This window comes from Lepus europaeus, chromosome 21 (assembly GCF_033115175.1).
Source record: "Lepus europaeus isolate LE1 chromosome 21, mLepTim1.pri, whole genome shotgun sequence".
Classification (NCBI taxonomy): domain Eukaryota; kingdom Metazoa; phylum Chordata; class Mammalia; order Lagomorpha; family Leporidae; genus Lepus; species Lepus europaeus.
In genome coordinates, this window is record NC_084847.1 from 17,121,384 (window position 1) to 17,143,437 (window position 22,054).

At 43.3% G+C, this 22,054-nt stretch overlaps 1 protein-coding gene across 5 annotated transcripts in view; it reads right to left on the reverse strand.

Annotated features, from left to right (window-relative positions):
* Positions 1-1,487: 1,487 nt before the first annotated feature.
* Positions 1,488-22,054, reverse strand: part of LYRM1 (LYR motif containing 1) — a 28,038-nt gene continuing 7,471 nt past the window's right edge. For 3 of the 5 annotated variants that reach the window (XM_062180390.1, XM_062180387.1, XM_062180391.1), the window contains exons 2-4: positions 8,743-8,901; positions 4,704-4,796; positions 1,488-2,436 (exon numbers count right to left, since the gene is read on the reverse strand). In XM_062180390.1, coding sequence (XP_062036374.1) covers positions 2,320-2,436; positions 4,704-4,796; positions 8,743-8,901 — 369 coding nt within the window. In that variant the 3' untranslated portion in view covers positions 1,488-2,319. Of the gene's footprint in view, positions 2,437-4,703; positions 4,797-8,742; positions 8,902-21,620; positions 21,716-22,054 lie in introns of those variants that run through there. The other 2 variants (XM_062180388.1, XM_062180389.1) reach the window with 2 other exon arrangements.

The following is a 22,054-nucleotide window of genomic DNA, read 5'->3' on the forward strand; positions in this document are numbered from 1 at the left end:
TTTTGTTGTTCTGCTGTGCAAATATATATTAAATAAATAAAAAAAAAACTTTTAAAAACCAGGTTATATGAAAGGTTTGATAGTAAATTAACTGTGTTTTTGTGTCAGAGTATATACATCTTTGCAAAGGGAGTATATAAAACTCCTATTTAGGTAGGATCAGACATATAGAAGATATTGAAAGGCTGGCTAGCAATTAGATGGACCTCCACCATGGGGGAGTTTGGGTAAGAAGGGTAACTACTCTTCTTAGTAGAGTGAAGCAAACATTGCACCTTGAGGGAGGAGCGTTTGGTGCAGCTGTTGAGATGTCTCTTGAGCCACCTGCATCCCATGTCAGAATGCCTGGGTTCAAGTCCCAGCTCCATTTCTGATCCAGCTTCTTGATATTTTGCACTCTGGGAGGCAACAGGTGATGGCTCAAGTAGTTGGGTCCCTGCACTCACATGGGAGATCCAGATAGAATTCCTAGCTCCTGGCTTCAGCCTGGCCTACCCCCAGCCATTTTTTAGCATTTGGGAAGTGTACCAGTAGATGGAGATGACTGTCTATCTGCCTTTCAAATAAATTTAAACAGCTATCTTGAGTTACTTAGAAAGGCACCATGGTGGAGATGGGCAAGCCATATATCACTCTGTCCAGCACAACCAGTTTTCCTCCTGTGCAGGAACAGATCACTGTTTCACTCCCGACCACCAGATAAAGTAATTGGTGTGAGTTCACAGAACCTATATTACATGGGAAATACTTAACTTTATTTTATTTTTTTTTTTAAATTTTTTTTTTTATTTTTGACAGGCAGAGTGGACAGTGAGAGAGAGAGAGAGACAGAGAGAAAGGTCTTCCTTTGCCGTTGGTTCACCCTCTAATGGCCGCCGCGGTAGGCGCGCTGCGGCCGGCGCACCGCGCTGATCCGATGGCAGGAGCCAGGTGCTTCTCCTGGTCTCCCATGGGGTGCAGGGCCCAAGCACTTGGGCCATCCTCCACTGCACTCCCTGGCCACAGCAGAGAGCTGGCCTGGAAGAGGGGCAACCGGGACAGGATCGGTGCCCCAACCGGGACTAGAACCCGGTGTGCCGGCGCCGCAAGGCGGAGGATTAGCCTGTTGAGCCACGGCGCCGGCCGAAATACTTAACTTTAAATATTAGAATCATCTGTAGGCAGAAAAATGCTTCCATTAAAAGATGGGCTGGAAGTGGAGTAGCTGAAGAAGCAGATTCATGTCTTCCAGTTCAAACAACTGGGATATGTGCTCCTATTTACATTTACATCTCTGTCTCTTCACCAAAGGCCTACAGCTCCATTTGTGTTAACATGGATATGCTGTTGCTCCACTGGTAACATTATATTTATTCTCCTTGTCATTGCCCAAACCCTGTAATATTTGCCCTGGCATTAAAAAATATGCTCCCATTCATAGAAGTAGGATACAACTGCTGCTTCTGAGAGTCCCAAGCCCATTTTGGAAAAGAAGACAAAGAGCAAAATTAATAGAGATTTGTCTTTATTGGTGACGCCCATCCTCTCTGGAGGTAAGAGGAAATGACAATGATGCACAAATGACTCGACAAGGGACTCTCTGACTCCATACATGCAGGGCTGTAATTTCTTTGTGTTTTGATCTGTTTGTCTCATTTGTGTTTAGACATAATTTGAAAGCCAACTGGGGCCTTGTATTTTTAATTATGTTAAGGTAAAACATTCAAAATGAATACAGTATGAGTTTCAAGTGAGCTTTACAGATCTTAAGTGCATCTTTAAGATAACCATATGCAATTTAACTATGACATGTACTTTTGTTTATGTGTATGGGGGAGGAATGGCTCATATAAAAATTCTTTGAGAAACTACAGTCAATTCAGTGAAGCCCCTTTTAAGGGGAATCAAAAAGCACACTCAGAAAACTCTACTTTTAAGCAAATCTTTAACTTGGAAAAAAAAAAGTTTAAAAACATTCCGAAGGTGGCATACAGTTTTATAGCAGTCATGAGGACTTTCAACAGTTTGCATCAGCTGGTCTGTCGGTGAACAGCATTCCCATGAGAAGCTCCATCACTCTCATCCTTCCTCCCACAGGACTTAGTCTTATCTCCAACAGTGTTTTCAGGGCGATTAGGGCCCCTGACCTCCAGGTTAATGTCATCCACTCAGGCAGCAAGACTCTGACAAACTCTAAGGATGTATAATAAGCACAAAGTTTTACACATCTTAAGAAGATACTTGGATTTTTGCCCCTGGTTAAGGAGATGGGTTTTGACATCTGGTTTACATTCAAGATCATGTTGGCTCATCATTCTCAGAAATAAACTTCCTTCTGGATTAGGAAACTTCATCATAAGACTTGAGATACACTGGTTTGGAAAGTTTCCTCAGTTTCTCCTGGCTTCGAAGTCCCCGGCCTCGTAGGGAGGTCAGGCCCATTGGAGGTAGGTGAATCTGAATAATAAGAATGATGGTGATATAAAAAATTAAATCCATTGCAGAATCTTACATTGTTCACTGTGGATTTACTAAGTACCATAGATTTACCATGCTAAATCTATACTGACTCATTAATCTTCACGGGTTTTGCCCAAATTAAGTCTTTTTTTTTTTTTTTTTTTTAACAGGCAGAGTGGATAGTGAGAGAGAGAGACAGAGAGAAAGGTCTTCCTTTTTGGCGTTGGTTCACCCTCCAATGGCCGCTGTGGCTGGTGCATCTTGCTGATCCGAAGCCAGGAGCCAGGTGCTTCTCCTGGTCTCCCATGTGGGTGCAGGGCCCAAGGACTTGGGCCATCCTCCACTGCCTTCCCGGGGCATAGCAGAGAGCTGGCCTGGAAGAGGGGCAACCGGGATAGACTCCGGCACCCCAACCGGGACTAGAACCCGGTGTGCCGGCGCCGCAAGGTGGAGGATTAGCCTGTTAAGCCACGGCGCCGGCCCAAATTAAGTCTTACAATCGCACATAAATCATTCCACTATTTATAGATAAGAAAATAGAGGCTCAGAAAAGTTAAATAACTTGCAAATTAAGTGTTGGAACCAGGATTTGAACCCAGACCTATCATGCCAGAGCACGTGCTCTTCTTTGCTAATTGCCTAAAATAGAAAATAACCACAGATCATACAGCAGCAAGGATCCCAGTGAAGGAGGGGGGCAGGGAAGAAGAGGGTAGATACAAAGATGTTCAGTGCATAGTGGAAAATTGGGTCCAACCTAAATGCCTACTAATAGAGAGCTGGTTGAATCATGGCTGTGGGGGCTGGCGTTGTGCAGCAGGCTCAGCTGCCACCTGTGGTGCCAGCATCCCATATGAGGCCAGTGTGAATCCTGGCTGCTCCACTTCCAATCCAGCTCCTTGCTCATGTGCCTGGGAAAGCAGCAGCAGATGGCCCAAGGGCTTGGGACCCTGTACCTGTGTGAGAGAGCTGGATGGAGTTCCAGGCTCCTGGTGTTGGCCTGGGCTAGCCCTGGCTGTTGTTGTCATTTGAGGAGTGAAGCAAAGCAACAACGGAAGATCTCTCTCTCTTTCTCTGTCTTTTAACTCTTTCATATAAAGCAATCTTTTTAAAACAAATCATGGCTGTGGTAGTTAATTTCATGATATCAATCCTACAGGCCATGGGGTGCCATTCGACATTATTCCTGAGTGTCCCTGGCTGAGATTCATGCTGGGAGTAGTCTCAGTGAAGTATGCGGATTGCCCTTCCCAAGGTGGATGGGTATCATCTAATCCACAAAGAGCCCAAATAGAACAAAAAGGCAGAGGAAGGAGGAGTTCTCCCTGACTTGCTTCCTGCCTGCCTGTTTGAGCTGGGACATTTGCCTCCCCTGGTTCTCAGATCTTCAGACTCAGGCTGAATTACATTACTAGCTTTCTCCTGGGTCTCCAGCCTGCAGATCATGGGATTTTGCAGCCTCCATAATCAGGGGAGCCAGTGCCTGACAATACATCTCTTTTTATATATCTAGCCATACCTATATCTACATGCACGTTCTATCCTACTGGTCCTGCTTTTCTGAAGAATTCTAATACAATGGCACAGTCTTAGAACAGAATACAGTGCAGTCATTTTAAAAGATTGGGGTTGAACTATATACAAAGATGTCCAAAAAGAGATGAAGCAAATAAGTAGGCAGTAAAAACAATATGTCTTGAACCCATATATGTAAATAAAAGACAAGTACATAAATATAGAAAACAAGAATAAAGGGATATATTACCAAGCTATTATGTTGCAGCAACATAATAAAGAACTGTTTAGGAGGTCTTAGGGTTAAATATTGGCAATTTTACATGGTCCCATCTAATGGGCATGGTGGTAACCTCCATAGGATGTAGAGTTTTGGCAATTTTACTTTCTACTTTAAGCATTCCTTTAATATATGAACTTTTACTCTTTTACTAACAAGAAACTCAATTTTTACAATAAAGAAAAAAATATTTTCATAAGAAATATAAAAGTCAAAAGAGAAAGTTATAAAAAAAAAAAGTACAAGCTGGTTCTCCCTTCCATATGTGGCAAACCTGTAGGAGTAGATGATATCAGGCATTCATTGACATCTTTGCCATGATGGGTTAGTGGCACGCAAGGGTGGCTTATTTCTAACATACCCTCTTTAGTGGTTCTGTGCTTCTTCATGAGCCCACTGGGTAGATTCTTGAAAATGATCAAGCTAATAGGACAAGTACCCACCACCTGTTAACTGGAGTCACACTTACTGGCCTTGGGTAAGGAATCTGGTAATGAAGTCCAATTTCAATCCTGGCTGTGCATTCATCTATACATTGTTTAATCAGGTCTGGGTCCGTGAGCTATTGAAAGGGGAAAATAAGTGAGGCTTTTAGCAATTTTCCAAGCATATGTGAGGTACAAGGATACATTCTCTTAAAATTTTTTCCATTTATTAGTCAATAAATTAAATATTGATCACTGAAAAGTCAAATTCAATCTAATATTAAAATTTACTGTAGTGTAAGCATTCAAAATTGTTGAAATAAGTACTACAAGCAAATGCTAAAAATAATTCCAAAAGGAGATAATGTAAAAACTGGATCTCCCTGTTGCCTGGTCTCCAGTCCCCCCTCTAGAAACAAGTATCAGCAGTTTCTTGTGTGCTCCTCCAAGGATATTCTAAGCACATAAGCACATATGTACATACAGAATTTTTTTTTTACACAAATGATAGCTTACTTTGTTCTGAGCCTTATTCACTAATGTAACTTGAAGCTTGTCTGTATTCACATACATACAGCATGCTTCATTCTTTCTAAAAACTATACCCAATTCCAACAAAAGGCCTTATAATTTAATCAATCTCTTACTAATAGGTTATTTCCAATCTTTTGCCATTATAAACAGTTTTGCTGTAGCTCCCTCTGAATTTCTTTTTTACTTTCATTCAAATATATCTAAAAGAGAACAGCTAAGACAAAGTATATACGTTCATGCATTTTTAATTCTCACTGATATTCCCAAGTTATGCTCTAGAGTCTGTACCAATGTATATTCCTACCAACACTAAATGAGGATCTTCTTCAAACCCTCCCCACAATGATTAAACTTTAACCCAAGAGTTTCAGCAAGTGGTGTGCAAAACCCCCCTAAAAAACTGCAGAATGATCCACTTCTTAAACTGTAAATGCCTTGTTCATTGGAGAGAGGAACAAGACTGTTGAAACCCTGAAGTAGTCAAATTATGGTAGCCCATTTTCCAGTACAGGATGAAAAGTTCATTTGGAAACAGAAAGCCAAGTAGGAGTAGGAGGATGGAAAGCAAATCAATACATGTCCTCAAAGTAGAGCTAGGATTACATCAGCACCAGATGACACTCACAGAGTCGTCTGGGTCCATGTGGCTTGGAAATTCCAAGGGCGTTCCTGCCCTATGGTACCTCTTGGAGTGTAGGGGAAGAGTTCCAGGAACAGCAGTGCAGAGAACCACAGCTGAGTCCCTTGGGGTAGAGGCTCAACTTCCTGACCCCTGTGTTTCTCAGAAACTATTGCTTGGCATTCCACATTGGGAATAATTTCCACGTTCCCTTTGGCCCACTGGGAGTCAGAGCAATTCATAAGATACCTTGGGATTATTAAGCTCTTAAGAGCAACTCAAGTTACAAGAAACTGCGTATATCTGTAGGAGGCATTGGGGAGAAAGGAAAAGGCCCTCCCAAAGATATGGTTTATGGGGCTAGAGCTGCTGGGCTGCAGCTGTCCATCTGATAAAGCCTGGGCTAGAGGACTCCAAAGTCAGTCATTCTTAGGCTATTTGCATGATTGTGCCATATCCTCTACCACCTATGCTAATGGTAAAATTCAATAAATGGACTCTCTCCCAAGCAATAGCATTTCTGAAAGTGTGATCTGATACTCTTTCTAATTCATGCTAAACCAAAGACATTTTAAAATTAAAAATCCATGTACTTCCTTCTTTCTGCCCCCCAGCACGCACATAATACCCTCCCTGTAGCTCACCCCTTGGGCCAATACAAGCAGAGGCAAAGGAAGAATTACTTCAATAATAGAAAACCTGGAGAGTTAGTCAGGTGAGCTTGCAAAATTTCACTGAGCACACACTATGATATCCCCAGCACCAAGGCTGGACATTGTGGGGCATGGTCTCTGCTTTCAACAAAAGCTATTCTGGTCAGAACAACTCTGATACATGAAGCAGCAGAAGAGGCACATATAATCAACCAATGTGGCAATGACTACTACAGACTGCTAAAGAAATGCAGCAGAGGTGGCTACCATGGAGTTGGGGGTGGAGAGCAGAAAAATTAAGGATTTCCTGGAGAAGATCAGTGAATCAGTATTTGTAAATGCTCATTAATTTAGTGACAACCACAAGCAGGTCCCATGGGATATACTGAAAAAGTATAAGGCATTATCTGTGTACTCAAGGAACTGAAAATCTGGTTTGGTCAACATAAATGATATGAGGAAAAAGAAAATCAACTACTTTAGGGGTCGCCACGCTTTTTATCATCTCCTTTCAATAAAATTTTTCTGAGCCTACAACTCCCATACTATGTATTTATAAATATATTAATTTAGAAATTACAGATGCTTCTCAACTTAGGGTGGAGTTATGTCCCATTAAACTCATAGCAAGTAGAAAATACTGCTAGTTGATAAAGCATTTACTACTAGACAACTAACCCACCACACATCGTAGCCTAGCCCAGCCTACCTTGAACATGCTCAGAACACTTACATCACCCTACCGTCATGAAAAATCATCGAACACAAAGCCTGTTTATAACAGAGTGCCGAATACTTCAAAATTTATCATTTCTACTAAAAGCGTATCACTTTTGTACCAGCATGGAGTTGAGAAACTGTAAATCAAACCATCCTAAGTCAGGGACTGTATAAATAGACATTTTTAACAGATGAAGCACAAAAATAGAGATAGCAGTTTTATTTCTATTCTACAGTGGATTGTTCAAGGACTCCATGGGGTACATGCTCTCTAGTCTGGCAAGCATGGTCTATGCTAAGAGCAGAGTCTGGAAAAGTTGGAGAAAGGTCAGCAGCATAGAAACTTCAGCAATTCAGTCTTAAAAAGCAGGGAGGCTTCAGGGATCCCAAGAATGGGAAGGTATTATACATTAGGAGGGTTTCTTTGGAAGCATTTATCTCAACTATAATTTTATATTTCTTTCTGTTCAACTTTGAAATATCTTTGAAGGACTCTGTCTTGGCTTTATATCCTGGTGTGCAGCATGTGGTGGCCACTTAAATACTTAAATACTTGATGAGAACAAGCCTTGCAGAGTGGTGACAGCAGCTATGAAAGAAATGGGCATGCTGGGAGGGCAGGTGCTCATACAGGAAGCTCAGTTGTGCTGCGCTGAGGCCCTTCGGACGGCTGGCCAGTGGCTAAGGCTGGGTATTCAGATGTGAGAGCTGGGACCATAAGGCAGTGGCATGTTCCATGGCCTAGCACAGAGGGCAACCTTTAGGGGACTTCTACAGCCAGCACAGTGGACCAAAAAGAAACAGTCAGGAGTCAGAGAGGGAAAAGCCATGACAATAAATTATTAGGAAGTTTCATGATGGGAACAAGATGGCACTGAATCCACTGATCAGTGAGAAGGAGGCTAAAGAAAAAGTAGGCGCCGAAAGCCTCTTTCCACGCTAAGGCTAATGCCTTATGATTTGCTGGGATGGGTCAAATCTGGCTCCCTGGTGTCTGGGTGTGCAGTGCCATTACACTAGCTACTGTAAGGACTATTTTACTCAATTCTGTGGTCCCAGAGGATGAGCTCACTCCGCTATCCAAGGAGGCTTGAGTTCAAGGCTAAGTTATAAAGGGAACCTTGTGTTTTAATCCTATTCTCTCCTTTCTGAATGGGTCTATATTTGGAGGCTCTGACTAGTTTATGAATTGAAAAGAGCATTTCACTGCGCACCTCCTGTGGGAGTGGCAGGCAGTGGGACAGTGTAAGGAATGGCTTCTCCTTGGAAACCTCTCATCTGCCTGACTCATGTCACCTGGCTCGTGGGGTCTGCTGAGGACACTGAGCCACTTACCGGCTGGACTGAACGCTGGAACAAGTGAAGACAGGAACACAGGCTGCACTTGACTTTCCAGTGGCTGGACAAGCCAGGCTTGCGCCTGCAGCCCCTTCCTGCCCCCTGCTCTGCCACTGTCATTTGGGTTGCTGAGTCCTTTCAATGTAGGACAGGAAAGAAACGAATAAACACCATAAGAAACTCCCTCCTCCTTGCGATCTCCAGTCGAAGCTGACTTACATTTTTGTTTTTCTGGAACAGCGTTCTGGCTTCATTTAGTATGTACTGTTTTTCCTTAATGGTGTCTTCCATCTGCCCTGATGCCGCCTGCCATTTCCTCGCGAGCCTGAAAATGCTGCGGTAGAGGCCAAGAACTTCTTGTCGTGTTGCTGTTGTCATCTTCAGACCCACCAAAATAGAAGAGGGAAAATTTGCATAAAAATGCAATTTGACAGTAGGCAGCTAGGCAGATGTACATTTTTTTTAATCAAGATCTTTAATGAGTCTAGAAATAACTGCTCTTTCAGAACAGATCTGTTGGGCAGCTCTGCCAGAGTGGTGCAGTACAAACACCAGCTCTCCCTTAACTGGCGCTGTACGTCATCCCATGGTTGAAGGCCATTTCTACAAACATGTCAAAACCAAAAATCACGTTTCGCCTTCTTCAAACTGGTCTTCACAGAAGACTTTAGAAATGATGCTTTTCGTACGTAGTCAGGTAAAATTACCTCACTAACCTGAGTGCCCAGGAGCAGGCAAGCACGTTCTGGATAACCTAATTTGCTAGTTAAGTGAAAACAGGAATTTAATGCAAACTGTAAACTGAAGTGCCTCTGTGCCTGGCAGGCAACACAAATAAGGGAACCTGGATTAGGATGGTGGCCAACTGGACAAGACATGGTCCCTTAGAAGGGGACAATTGCTAGTCAGCTCTAGCCAACTGTCACTATGTAGAAAGGAGAGACTAGGAATACCAGATATACCAATAATCTAAGAGTAGGTGTGTATTTTAAGACGATGAAATCTCAGGGCTGGCATTGTGGTGCAGCAGGTTAAGCCACAGCCTGCAATGCTGGTATCCTATATGAGTGCCAGTTTAAGTCCTGGTCACTTGGCTTCTCATCCAACTCGCTGTTAGTGTGACTGGGAAAGCAGGGTATTATGGCTCAAGTACTTGGGCCTCTGTTGCACCCAGGAGTTCTAGGCTCCCAGTTTCTGCCTGGCCCAGCCCAGCCACTGTGTCCATTTGGGGAGTGTACCAGCAGATGGACGATCGCTTTCTTTCTCCCCCTCTCTTTTCTCTCTTTGTAACCTGCCTTTCAAACAAATTAAAAAAAAAAAAAAAAAAAAAAGAAATCTCAAAGAAGACGCTAAATCATTAGTTTTGAAATGTGGATACCATGAAGGTCAAACACAATGAGTCTGTAGGCTCAGTTCCACATAGAGGCTGTCAGATAGAAACCTCTCTTTACATTCATCATACACGATTTAAAAATGCTTCTCAAAACTGTCGGTCTGCTTTCTTGTCCAGTAAGAACTTTACAGTAAATATGCTGAAAATCTTTCTAATGACCAAACATTCTATGGCCCCTCTGGGGTTCTACTCTACAACATCAGTTTTAATTTCAGAAGACTTGGCTGAATGAGAACCAAGCTAAGTATATTCCCTAAAGCTAGCTGTATTTTTAAAGTACAATTCTTGTCATCATATTTTGGATAGAAAAAGAAATAGAGAATAATAGCCATATATTCTCAATAGATCTTAAACAATAAGTTATGGGGCAGGTATTGGGTTTAGTGTTTAACACACAGCTTGGGATGCCCAAATCCCATATCAAAGTGCCTGAGTTGAAGTTTTGTCTCCACTTCTGATTCCAGCTTCCTGCTAGTTCACTCCCTGAGATAGAGCAGGTGATGATCCAAGTACTTGGATCTCTGCAACCACATGGGAGACACAAATTGAGTTCTTGGTTCCTGGCTTCAGCCTGGCCCAGTCCCAGCTGTTGCAGCCATTTGAGGAATGAACCAACAGAAGATCTCTGTCTTTCAAATAAACAAAATATTAAAAATTTTAAAATTATGTATATTATTGGCCGGTGCCGCGGCTCACTAGGCTAATCCTCCACCTGTGGTGCTGGCACTCTGGATTCCAGTCCCGGTTGGGGCGCTGGTTCTGTCCCGGTTGCTCCTCTTCCAGTCCAGCTCTCTGCTGTGGCCCGAGAAGGCAGTGGAGGATGGCCCAGGTGCTTGGACCCTGCACCCACATGGGAGTCCAGGAGGAAGCACCTGGCTCCTGGCTTCGGATTGGCGCAGTGCACCGGCCGTAGCGGCCACTTGGGGGGTGAACCAATGGAAGGAAGACCTTTATCTCTCTCTCTCTCTCACTGTCTAACTCTGTCAAAAAAAAAAAAAAAATATATATATATACATATACATATATATATATATATATATATATGTATGTAATTGAAATCCCCATGTTATTTCTTCCAAATAGTTCTCCTGTTGTAGAAGGAACCACTATCTGGAATTTGTTGTGTATTGCTGTCATCCATATCTTTACACTTAACATTAGACAGTATTGCTTTGCAAGTTTAAAAACATGATATATAAAGTTCCTAAATATATATAGACATAGATGTAAACAAGTTCTGCAACTTGCTTTTTATGCCATCATATTTCTAAGATTCATTCATGTTGTTACATGTAGTTCTAGTTCAGACATTCTCTCTGTTGCAGTTCATTCTACTGCATGAAGTCATACAGTACTTCAGGGACTTCAAACATTTTGTGGAAAAAATGGAATTAAAAACTTACCTTGGTGCAAAAAAAATTTTAAAAATCTGTATAGTTTTTTCATAGTATGTATTTCCATGAACTTTTCCCCCCCATTATTTGAGAGACAGAAAGAGAGATATCCCATCTATGGGTTCAATCCCCAAATTCCTGCAATAGCCTGGCCCTGGCCAAAGGCAAGAACCCTAGCCCTAACCCTAACCTATATGGGTGGCAGGGACATAATTACTTGAAGCATCACCTGTTGCCTCCCAGGATCTACATTAACAGGAACCTGGAATGGAGAGCAGAGCAGAGACTTGAACCCAGGCACTCCAATATGGGATGTGGGCATCTTAAACTGTAGGCCAAATACCTACCCCTTCGTGAACTTTTGAAGACCCCCTTATACATAAATGTCTATTTTGTTGGTAGGCATTAGATGTCCCTATTTTTTTTTTTTTTTTTTTTTGACAGGCAGAGTGGATAGTGAGAAAGAGAGAGAGAGAAAGGTCTTCCTTTTTGCCGTTGGTTCACCCTCCAATGGCCGCTGTGGCCGGCGCATCTCGCTGATCCGAAGCCAGGAGCCAGGTACTTCTCCTGGTCTCCCATGTGGGTGCAGGGCCCAAGCACTTGGGCCATCCTCCACTGCACTCCCGGGCCATAGCAGAGAGCTGGCCTGGAAGAGGGGCAACCGGGATAGAATCCGGCGCCCTAACGGGGACTAGAACCTGGTGTGCCGGCGCGGCGCCGCAAGGCAGAGGATTAGCCTGTTAAGCCACGGCGCCGGCCCTAGATGTCCCTATTTTAAAAAAATTATTTAATAATAAGTTCTTTTCTGCATCTTAATGAAGTTCAGGGGAGATGGGGTTAACAAGTTCTACTACTGGAGGATTTTGGTTGGTCAGAAGAGTAACTATTGTGATACCTTTAACCAGGAGACAGGATGGGAAGACAAGGACAGAGGTAGAGAGTAAGCAGCAGGGCCTGGTACTTCCGCGCCTCATTATGAGTTCTGAGTTTTCCTCAGACAGGCTCATCTGCATTAGCAAAGAGGCTGCTCGCTGCCATTTAGGAGCAGGATCCATTTCAAGCCTCTAGGGGAGGCATGATATGCCTTGGGGTAGTCCTGAGTGTATGAGAATTTAGGTAACTAAAGAATGATAGGGGCTAGGCAGGTGCATATCTATCAGGAAACTCCAAGTACTTGCAAGGAATTCACCTTACAGATAATTTCTCATTTGAACAGGATGGCCCTTCCTATGTGTCCTGACCCTGGTGACCTTTCTCAAGCAATGAGGAATGAACCAAGGCTTAACCATTTGATGAAAAGCTTTAAAGCTACTTCACCCAATTCAAAGGTTAAAGGGATCAAAGTTAGAGCCAACACCAACTCTGAACTCCTTGATGCTTCACAGAAAAAAAAAAAAATGCTTAAAAGGAATTCATAAAAACCAAGAGAGAACATCATGCATAATAAAAACCCAGATGAGATGATGACATTTTTCCTGGTAAGGAAACAGGTTTCTGAGTTTCTGGCTCTCCCTAAAACTCCATGGTTTCACATGAAAATACATGAGTCAGTTCCTTTGAGGGGAAAGGGAGTCTGTAACTAACATCTAGTAATGATTGCTTCACTTCCCTGTCATTAGCAGACAAAACTTCCTTGACTTCCTGACACTTGAGGAGGAAAGTGTCAACCTTCTCCAAAGTCTGACTTTAATTGGTTTCCTTCTCCTACTCTCAAAGACACGGCTTCCAACTCTAATTGATCATATACCATAATCTGATGCACAAGCCCTGCAATTAGCTTACTCAAGGTAATAAGCAGTCCTAACAATTGGTACTTAATAGAACTATTTTTAAAACACTTTAATTAATGTTTAAGTTTAATCCTGAAATGGAGATAAGTGACGTCTCCCTCTCCAACATCAGGAAAAATCCAAGTTCCAAAGGTTTTCAGAGACAAGGGTCTAAAACTGTTTCTACCATTGTGTACTTTTTATTATTATTTTTAAGGCAGAGTAACGAGGGAGAAACAGAGAGAAAGGCATCTTCCATCTGCTGGTTCACTTGCCAAATGTTTGCATCAGCTGGGGCTGGGCCAGGGCCAAAGCCAGGAGCCCAAAACTCCATCTGGGTCTCCCATATGCGTAGCAGGGGCCCATGCACTTAGGCTGACTTTGTACATTAGCAAGGAGTTGGACTGGAAGTGGAGCAGCTGAGACTCACTTATATGGGCTGGTGGCATTGCAAGCTGCAGCTTAACCTGCTGCACCCAAACGCAGGTCCCAATGTGTACTATTAAGAAATCTGGCCTGCCACTTCCTTCCAAGTCTTGAGAAGAGGATAAGGGACCAGAAGGGGAGGGAAGGGAAGGGAAGAAAAAATGCTTTACTGGCTTTCTTTCAGTTTGGGGGAACCATGTTCTTCCTTACCTTAAGGGCACAAGCCCATGAAGTTCCCCTTCTAGAAGACTCTCTTGACCCCTCCTCTTTGACCTGACCAATCCCTACTCATCTTTAAGCTCCCAGTGAAAACATGGATGTGTCAGAAAATCCTCCACTGCTCCTGTGCCTCCCAACCACACACTTGGGTTAGGTCTCTCTGCTGAATCCTCCCATAGCTCTTGGTATTTCTTCTTTGTAGCACTCAGCAAGTCATGGTTTGTTGATGTCTGTCTTCCCCCAGTAGAAGCTAACCTTTATGGGGTAGTGACCACATCCATCTTATTTACTGCTCAATTCTCAGCACCTAGTAAGGTGAGTGATCAGGGGAACAAATGAAAGTATTTCATGCTACCGAAAGCATGATTCTAGAAACAGTCAAAAGAAAAGAATTTAAAAAGCTCTCTTATTCTTTCTCACTATAGGTATAGTCTTTGCTATTAGAAAGCAACTCATTTATACTGCCTGTTCTCAAACAGTTTTCTTCCCTATGGACGGAATGGCTTGAAACCAACATTTAATCCTCTGACACTATGAATCACCTCTTGACTTGAGACTAACAAAGCAGACCTTTCTGACCCCACCAGTATCACCAGCAGATTTCATGGTCTGCTGACATTGTCACATGAGCAACATCAAAAGTATTTATTTATTTAGAGGACCACCTTGAACTACAGTCTGGCTGTGAAGTCTGTTTTCAAAGAATATTCCTAGTTCAAGTTTTATAAACTTTACTAGTAGTGACACTTCCTGAAACTTTTTACTTCCTTTCATCCCTGTCCCCAAATCCCAGAATGAGCAAAGACAGAGGAGAAGGGGTATGCCTGGAAAGAAGTGTGACTGGAAACTGGTCCCTTGTCTGAATCCCACACCTCAGGTACAAAGTACTAGGAAGAAATTCATTACCAAGTGCCTACTATGCACGGGCCTATAAGTACTGCTGCTCATGTGTTTTGATCTCTAGTCCTATTTGGGAGAAGTTTTTCCTAATGCAGGTATCCCAAAGATTGGGTTGGGAGGTGATTTAAGATATATTATTAATTGTGATTACCTGTAATTATATAATAATAACTCATCAAACCATGATTTAGAACAATTTAGACTTTGTGTGATATACAGCTTCTTCAAAATTACAAAATTTTAAGCTGGTTTAAAATACAAGGAAATGGGATAGGCACTGTGGCACATTAGGTCAAGCTACCATTTGGGGTACCTGCATCCTGTATTGGACTGCCTGAGATCAACTCCCGCCTCTGCTTCTGATCCAGTTTTCTGCTAATGTGCCCAGGAGGCAGTAGATGATGGCCCAAGTTCTTGGGTTCCAGTCACCTCTGTGGGAGGCCTAGATGGAACATCTGGTTCCTGGTTTTACTTGGCCCCACCCTGGCTGTTGAGAGCATTTGGGGAAGTGAACCAGCAGATGGAAGTCTGCCTTTCAAATAAATAAATAAATCTTTAAAAAAACAAAACAATAGAGGGCCAGTTGTAGAGTAGCAGGTAAAGCCACCTCCTGTAGCGCCAGCATCCCACATGGGCTGCTCCACCTCCAATCCAGCTTCCTGTTAACGCACCTAGGAAAGCAGCAGAGGATGGCCCAAGTCCTTGGGCTCCTGCACTCACGTGGGAGACCTGGCAGAAGCTCCAGGATCCTGGCTTCGGCCTGGCTCAGTTGCATTTTTTCCTCTCTCTCTCCCCTTCTCTTCCTCCTCCTCTGTTTGTGATACTGGCATCCCATATTTTGGAGTCCCTGCTACTCTGCTCCAATTCAGCTTCCTGCTAATGGGTCTGGGAAGGCAGCAGCAGATGACCCAATGCTTGGGCCCTGCCACCCATGTGGGAGATCTGCATGGAATTTATGGAGTTCGTGGCTCCTGACTTCAGCCCAGCTCAGTCCTGGTCAATAAAGCCATTTGGGGAGTAAACCAGCAGATGGAAATCTCTTTCTGTCTTTGTCTGATATTCTGCCTTTTAAATAAATAAATCTTTAGATATATATATAGAGAGAGAGAGCAAGATAGATAGGTATGTAAATAACAGCAAAAAATGTGATGTAGACTATGAGTAAGAAAAGTTTGGAGCTGCTGGCCTTGGGCACCCTGCTTTGGCATGCCTGTTCGTCCTGGCTGAGCCTTCCACTGACAGTGCCTCTTCTCTGCTGCCACCAAGTGAACACCTGCTTACTATCAAGCTTTTCTGGAGTACCTTTTCCCCAGCTCCTAACACAGCCAGGTATTTATCATTTGTAGTTATTACATGTGTTTTCTTCATAGAGTCTCTGAATTCCTAGAGGGCAGGATAGATATCTTGATAATTACAGTAATAACAATAGTAATAATAATGATAATAGCTATATTTGCTTTTTGCACGTACAGTGTGCCAGATACTTTACTAGGTGCTTTACAGTTATTAAGTCCCACAATCATCACAACAATTCTATAATGTAGATGGCTACCATCACCTCCATTTTACAAAAGAGGAACCTGATGCAAAAACAGATTAAGTAATTTGTCCAAAGTCACACAGTAATAGGCAGGGCCAGGATTCAATCCCAGACAGTGTATAGTCAGAGTCCATGCTTTTAATCACTAAATAGGCTCCTCAACCTCAATAAATGTTGATTTGACTCAAAAGCTTAGCCAGTGTGACAAAGGGAGGTAAAAAATTCTATTCCCTTTCTGTAACAAGAGCAAAGGAAAGATTTTTTTTTGGTACCTTGATACAGATTACAATAACATTTTTTTAAAAGATTTATTTATTTTTAAGAGTTACAGAGAGAGGTAGAGCCAGAGAGAGATCTTCTATCCACTGGTTCACTCCCCAAATGACTGCAATGGCCAGAGCTGAGCTGATCTGAAGCCAGGAACCAAGAGCTTCTTCCGGGTCTCCCACATGGGTGCAGGGGCCCAAGAACTTGGGCCATCTTCTACTTCTTTGCCAGGGCATAGCAGGGAGCTAGATTGGAAGCAGAACAGCCAGGACTGGAACCGGCACCTATATGGGATGCTGGTGCTGCAGGCTAGGGCTTTAACCTGTTGCGCCACAGTGCCGGCCCCTACAATAACTTTTTATTTTTTTTTTCAGGCAGAGTGGATAGTGAGAGAGAGAGAGACAGAGAGAAAGGTCTTTCTTTACCGTTGGTTCACCCTCCAATGGCCACTGCGGCCAGCGCATCTCGCTGATCCGAAGCCAGGAGACAGGTGCTTCTCCTGGTCTCCCATGCGGGTGCAGGGCCCAAGCACTTGGGCCATCCTCCACTGCACTCCCGGGCCACAGCAGAGAGCTGGCCTGGAAGAGGGGCAACCAGGATAGAATCCGGCGCCCCAACCGGGACTAGAACCCGGTGTGCCGGTGCCGCAAGGCGGAGGATTAGCCTGTTAAGCCATGGTGCCGGCCCCTACAATAATGTTTTATAAGACTTCTCTCATATCAGAAGTTTCAAAAGAAACAGGAAAGTGAACAGGCAACCAACAGAATGGGAGAAATTACTTGCAAACTATGCAACTGATAAAATATTAATAACCAGAATCTACAAAGAGATCAAGAAACTCTACAACAACAAAACAACCCACTTAAGAGATGGGCCAAGTACTTAAACAGACATTTTTCAAAAGAGGAAATCCAAATGGCCAACAGACACATGAAAAAATGTTCAGGATCAGCAGTCAAGGAAATGCAAATCAAAGCCACAATGAGGTTTCACTTCACCCCAGTTAGAATGGCTTCCATATAGAAATCAATAAACAACAAATGCTAGTGAGGATGTGGGGAAAAAGGTACCCTAACCCACGGGTGGTGGGAATGTAAACTGGTAAAGCCACTATGGAAGACAGTTTGGAGATACCTCAGAAATCTGAATATAGCCCTACAATATGACGCAGCCATACCACTCCTCGGAATCTACCCAGGGGAAATTAAATTGGCAAATAAAAGAGCTATCTTCACCTCAATGTTTATTGCAGCTCAATTCACAATAGCTAAGACATGGAATCAACCTAAATGCCCATCAACGGAAGACTGGATAAAGAAAGTATGGGATATGTACTCTATGGAATACTACACAGTAGTAAAAAAAAAAAAAGATGAAATCTGGTCATTTGCAACAATATGCAGCAATCTGGAAAACATCATACTGAGCAACATAAGCCAGTCAGAAAGGTACAAATTTCATATGTTCTCCCTGATTTGTGACAACTAATTGAGCACCTAAAAGAAAGTAGAAGTGAAATGGACACTATGAGAATCAATAACTTGATCAGCCCTTGTCCTGACTGTCAAGGAACAGTTTGCTATTTTATTCTTTTTAGTATTTTCTTTTTCTACTTAATATTATTGGTTGATCTCTTTAATTAACACAGAATTATTCTGGTTTAAATCCAATTGAAAATTGATCCCTGTAAAAAATAAGAGTGGGAGCTGGCGCCGCGACTCAATAGGCTAATCCTCCGCCGTGCGGCGCCGGCACACCGTGTTCTAGTCCTGGTCGGGGCACCAATCCTGTCCCGGTTGCCTCTCTTCCAGGCCAGCTCTCTGCTGTGGCCAGGGAGTGCAGTGGAGGATGGCCCAAGTGCTTGGGCCCTGCACCCCATGGGAGACCAGGATAAGCACCTGGCTCCTGCCATCAGATCAGCGCGGTGCGCCGGCCGCAGCGCGCCTACCGCGGCGGCCATTGGAGGGTGAAACAACGGCAAAAAGGAAGACCATTCTCTCTCTCTCTCACTGTCCACTCTGCCTGTCAAAAATAAAATAAATAAATAAATAAATAAGAGTGGGAATAAGAGAGCGAGGAGATGAACAGTTCAGCATATGTTCCTATGGACTTACACTTAAGGGTAAAGCTAAAAACTTGCCATGGGACAACAAATCCCATTAAGTGGGCAGGTACTAATGCCATCTTACTAGTTAAAATGATCATTTTAAGTGCATAACTGGTCGTAAAGATAGGAATAAGTATCAAAGAGATCACATAAATAAGAACAAGTGTTGGGGCCGGTGCTGTGGTGCAGCAGGTTAATGCCCTGGCCTGAAGTGCCCACATCCCATATGGGCACTGGTTCTAGTCCTGGCTGCTCTTCTTCCAATCTAGCTCTCTGCTATGGCCTGGAATAGCAGTGGAAGATGGCCCAAGTGCTTGGGTCCCTGCACCCGCGTGGGAGACTGGGAGGAAGCTCCTGGCTCCTGGTTTCGGATCGGCACAGCTCCCGCTGTTGCGGCCATCTGGGGAGTGAACCATCAGACAGAAGACCTCTCTTTCTTTCTGCCTCTCTTCTCTCTGTGTGTAACTCTGAGTTTCAAACAAATAAATAAATCTTTAAAAAAAAAAAAAAAGATCAAGTGTCTGCTAATAACAACAGACAGAATTAAAAAGGAGAGCCTCAGAATCAGCCCTTAAGGCATTCGGATCTGGCTAAAAGGCCCATGAGAGCATTTCAGGCTTGAAATCCTGACACTTGGAAAGCCAAGACACTGTGATAAAAAAATGACCTACATAAAGGATCTCTGTGAGTGAGATCCCAGAGGAAAGAAGAGGCCATCAAAGAAGGAGGTGCCTTTCTCTGAAGGAAGGAGAGAACTTCCACTTTGATTATGGCCCTAAGTAAGGTCGAAGTTTGTGTATCAAAAGGCTTCCATAGCCTTTGAAGCTCAGGACAAGAGCCTTGGGTAATCACTGACATAATAAATAGGAGTGTCAATTGTTAAATCAACAACAGGAGTCACTGTGCAGTTGCTCCCCATGTAGGACATCTGTCCTTAAAGAGTTGTACTATGAGAATTAACGGTAAAAATAGTCTCCAAACAGTACTTTATACTTTCTGTGTCTGTGTGGGTACAAACTGTTGAAATCTTTACTTAGTACAGAATTGATCTTCTATATATAAAGATAATTAAAAATGAATCTTAATGAAGAATGGGATAGGAGAGGGAATAGGAGGTGGGATGGGAGTAGGGGTGGGAGGGTAGGTATGGGGGGAAGAACTGCTATATTCCAAAAGCTGTACCTATAAAATTTATATTTATTACATAAAAGCTTTCTAAAAAACAAACAGAAAAGACTTCTCATATTGGCTCCTGTTATCCTACAGATACCTTTAAAGGGGTTGTGACATTTGGCTGGACTGCTCTGCTTTTCTGTTCCTCACAGCAACCCTATCCCTTCTGACCCCAAAAGGAGCTAGGAGCTAACATCACAGAACAGACTCTTGGGCAGGAGTTCCTTACATTGCAACCACTCTGTAGGCCTTATTCTTCACTCCTAAGGACCCATCCATTCACTCAACATTTTCTGATTGCTTACCATATGCCAGGAACACATGGTTCTAGGGATAGAGTAATGAACAAGCACTGGGGTAGGTGCTTCGCACAGTAGTTAAGATGTTGTCTGGGCCAGCGCCGCGGCTCACTAGGCTAGTCCTCCACCTGCAGCGCTGGCACCCTGGGTTCTAGTCCTGGTTGGGGTGCCAGATTCTGTCCTGGTTGCTCCTCTTCCAGTCCAGCTCTCTGCTGTGGCCCAAAAAGTGCAGTGGAGGATGGCCCAGGTCCTCGGGCCCTGCACCCGCATGGGAGACCAGGAGGAAGCATCTGGCTCCTGGCTTTGGATGGGTGCAGCACGCCGGCCACAACGCACTGGCCATAGCGGCCACTTGGGGGGTGAACCAACGGAAAAAGGAAGACCTTTTTCTCTGTCTCTCTCTTTCTCTAACTCTGTCAAAAAAAAAAAAAAAAAAAAAAAAAAAAAAAAAAAAAGATATTGTCTGGGACTCTGCTCTGTATCCCACACCAGGGTGCCTGGGTTCAAGTCCCAGCTCTGTTACTGATTCAAGCTTTCTGTTAATTTGCACCTTGGAGGCCGCAGGTGATAGATCACAAGCAGTTGGATACCTCCTACCCACTCAGGAGACCCAGAGACTTCTTGGCTCAGCCTGAGCTGCTGCAGCTATTTGGAAAATAAACCAGAGGATGGAAGATCTCTTTCGACCTCCCTGCCTTTGAAATAAATAAAAACTAAAAAACAAAACACAAGCAGCCATGATCCCTGCACGCCTAGAACTTATAGTGGCAGAGGCAGATAACGTATACAAGAAAGAATTTTAGATGATGATACCTATTCTGAAAGAGTGAAACAAGAAGACAGCACAAATGAGCATAGATGGGAATTATTTTAGTTTGGATGGTCATCAACATTTGTGCTGAGTCCTGAATGATGTGAAGGAGCCTAATAATGGGAAGAGTGAAGGCGAGGGGCGTCCAGGAAGAAGGAGCAGTAGGAACAATGGCTCCAAGGCAGGAATCCACTTCAAAGATGAATGTGGCTGTTGCAAGAGCCTTTGGGGAAGAGGCAACAGGTCAATACAATCCAGCTCAGGCTGGGAAGGCAGATTTTTGGAGTTTATGAGCAAAAGGAAGACAGTGGCAGACTTTAAGCAAGTTGGAATAACATGGTGTGACTTACATCTTTTATTATTGCTTATTTGAGAAGCAAAAGAGAGAACTACACCATAACTACTCATGATTCTACCTCTCTTACAGATGGAGAAACACAAGTCTTGCCTAACACCACCTAATTAATTGACAGGAAAGTTGTGATCAAGGACTCAAAAAGCTACATGATTGTTTACCTGTCTGGCCAAAAGCTTTTATTTTGGCATCAGTAATAGGAACTCATAATGAACAATAATCAATTTAGAAAGAAACAACCTTTCACTCACTACTAAGAGTACAGTGAAAATATCTAAGGAGGCTCTGGGAACCTAGTACACCCAGGTATACCAGAGTATACCCAGGTACTCTGTGTATCCAGACCTACTTTTGCAGAAGGCCTTTATCTTCTAGTACCAAGGCCTCATCCCTGTCACGTTTTCCCCCACATTTGGAACAATCCTCCCCACCCCCGCCACATACCTCCGTAAAGTCCATCATAGCATGAACTCTTAGAAGTTTAACAGCAGACATGAAAATTCCCTTCCCCTAGATGAAATTTATAGAAGTATGACTCTGGTCTCAGGAATGCCAAAATTCCAAATGTTGGACTCTCATGAGGCTTTGCCTACTGCTGGAAGTGTTACAGTACAAACAAGAGAAGGGACAAAAAAGGCAAAAAGAATTAGCTGCTTTTCAAGGACTTCTCTCATGAAAGATCTGGCCCATCGTGGATTTTTTTTTCTCATCATAATTAATGCCTGTAATATAGTCAAATTTCTCTCCTCAATGCTTTATGATTCTTTAGGGGACTGTTGAGACCATTGTGAAATCTAACCAAACTGAATCAGTCTTACATCCTCATTGTGCACCAACAGTCATGTATCCTGTGTCCTGCTGCTCTATATCCTTAGATC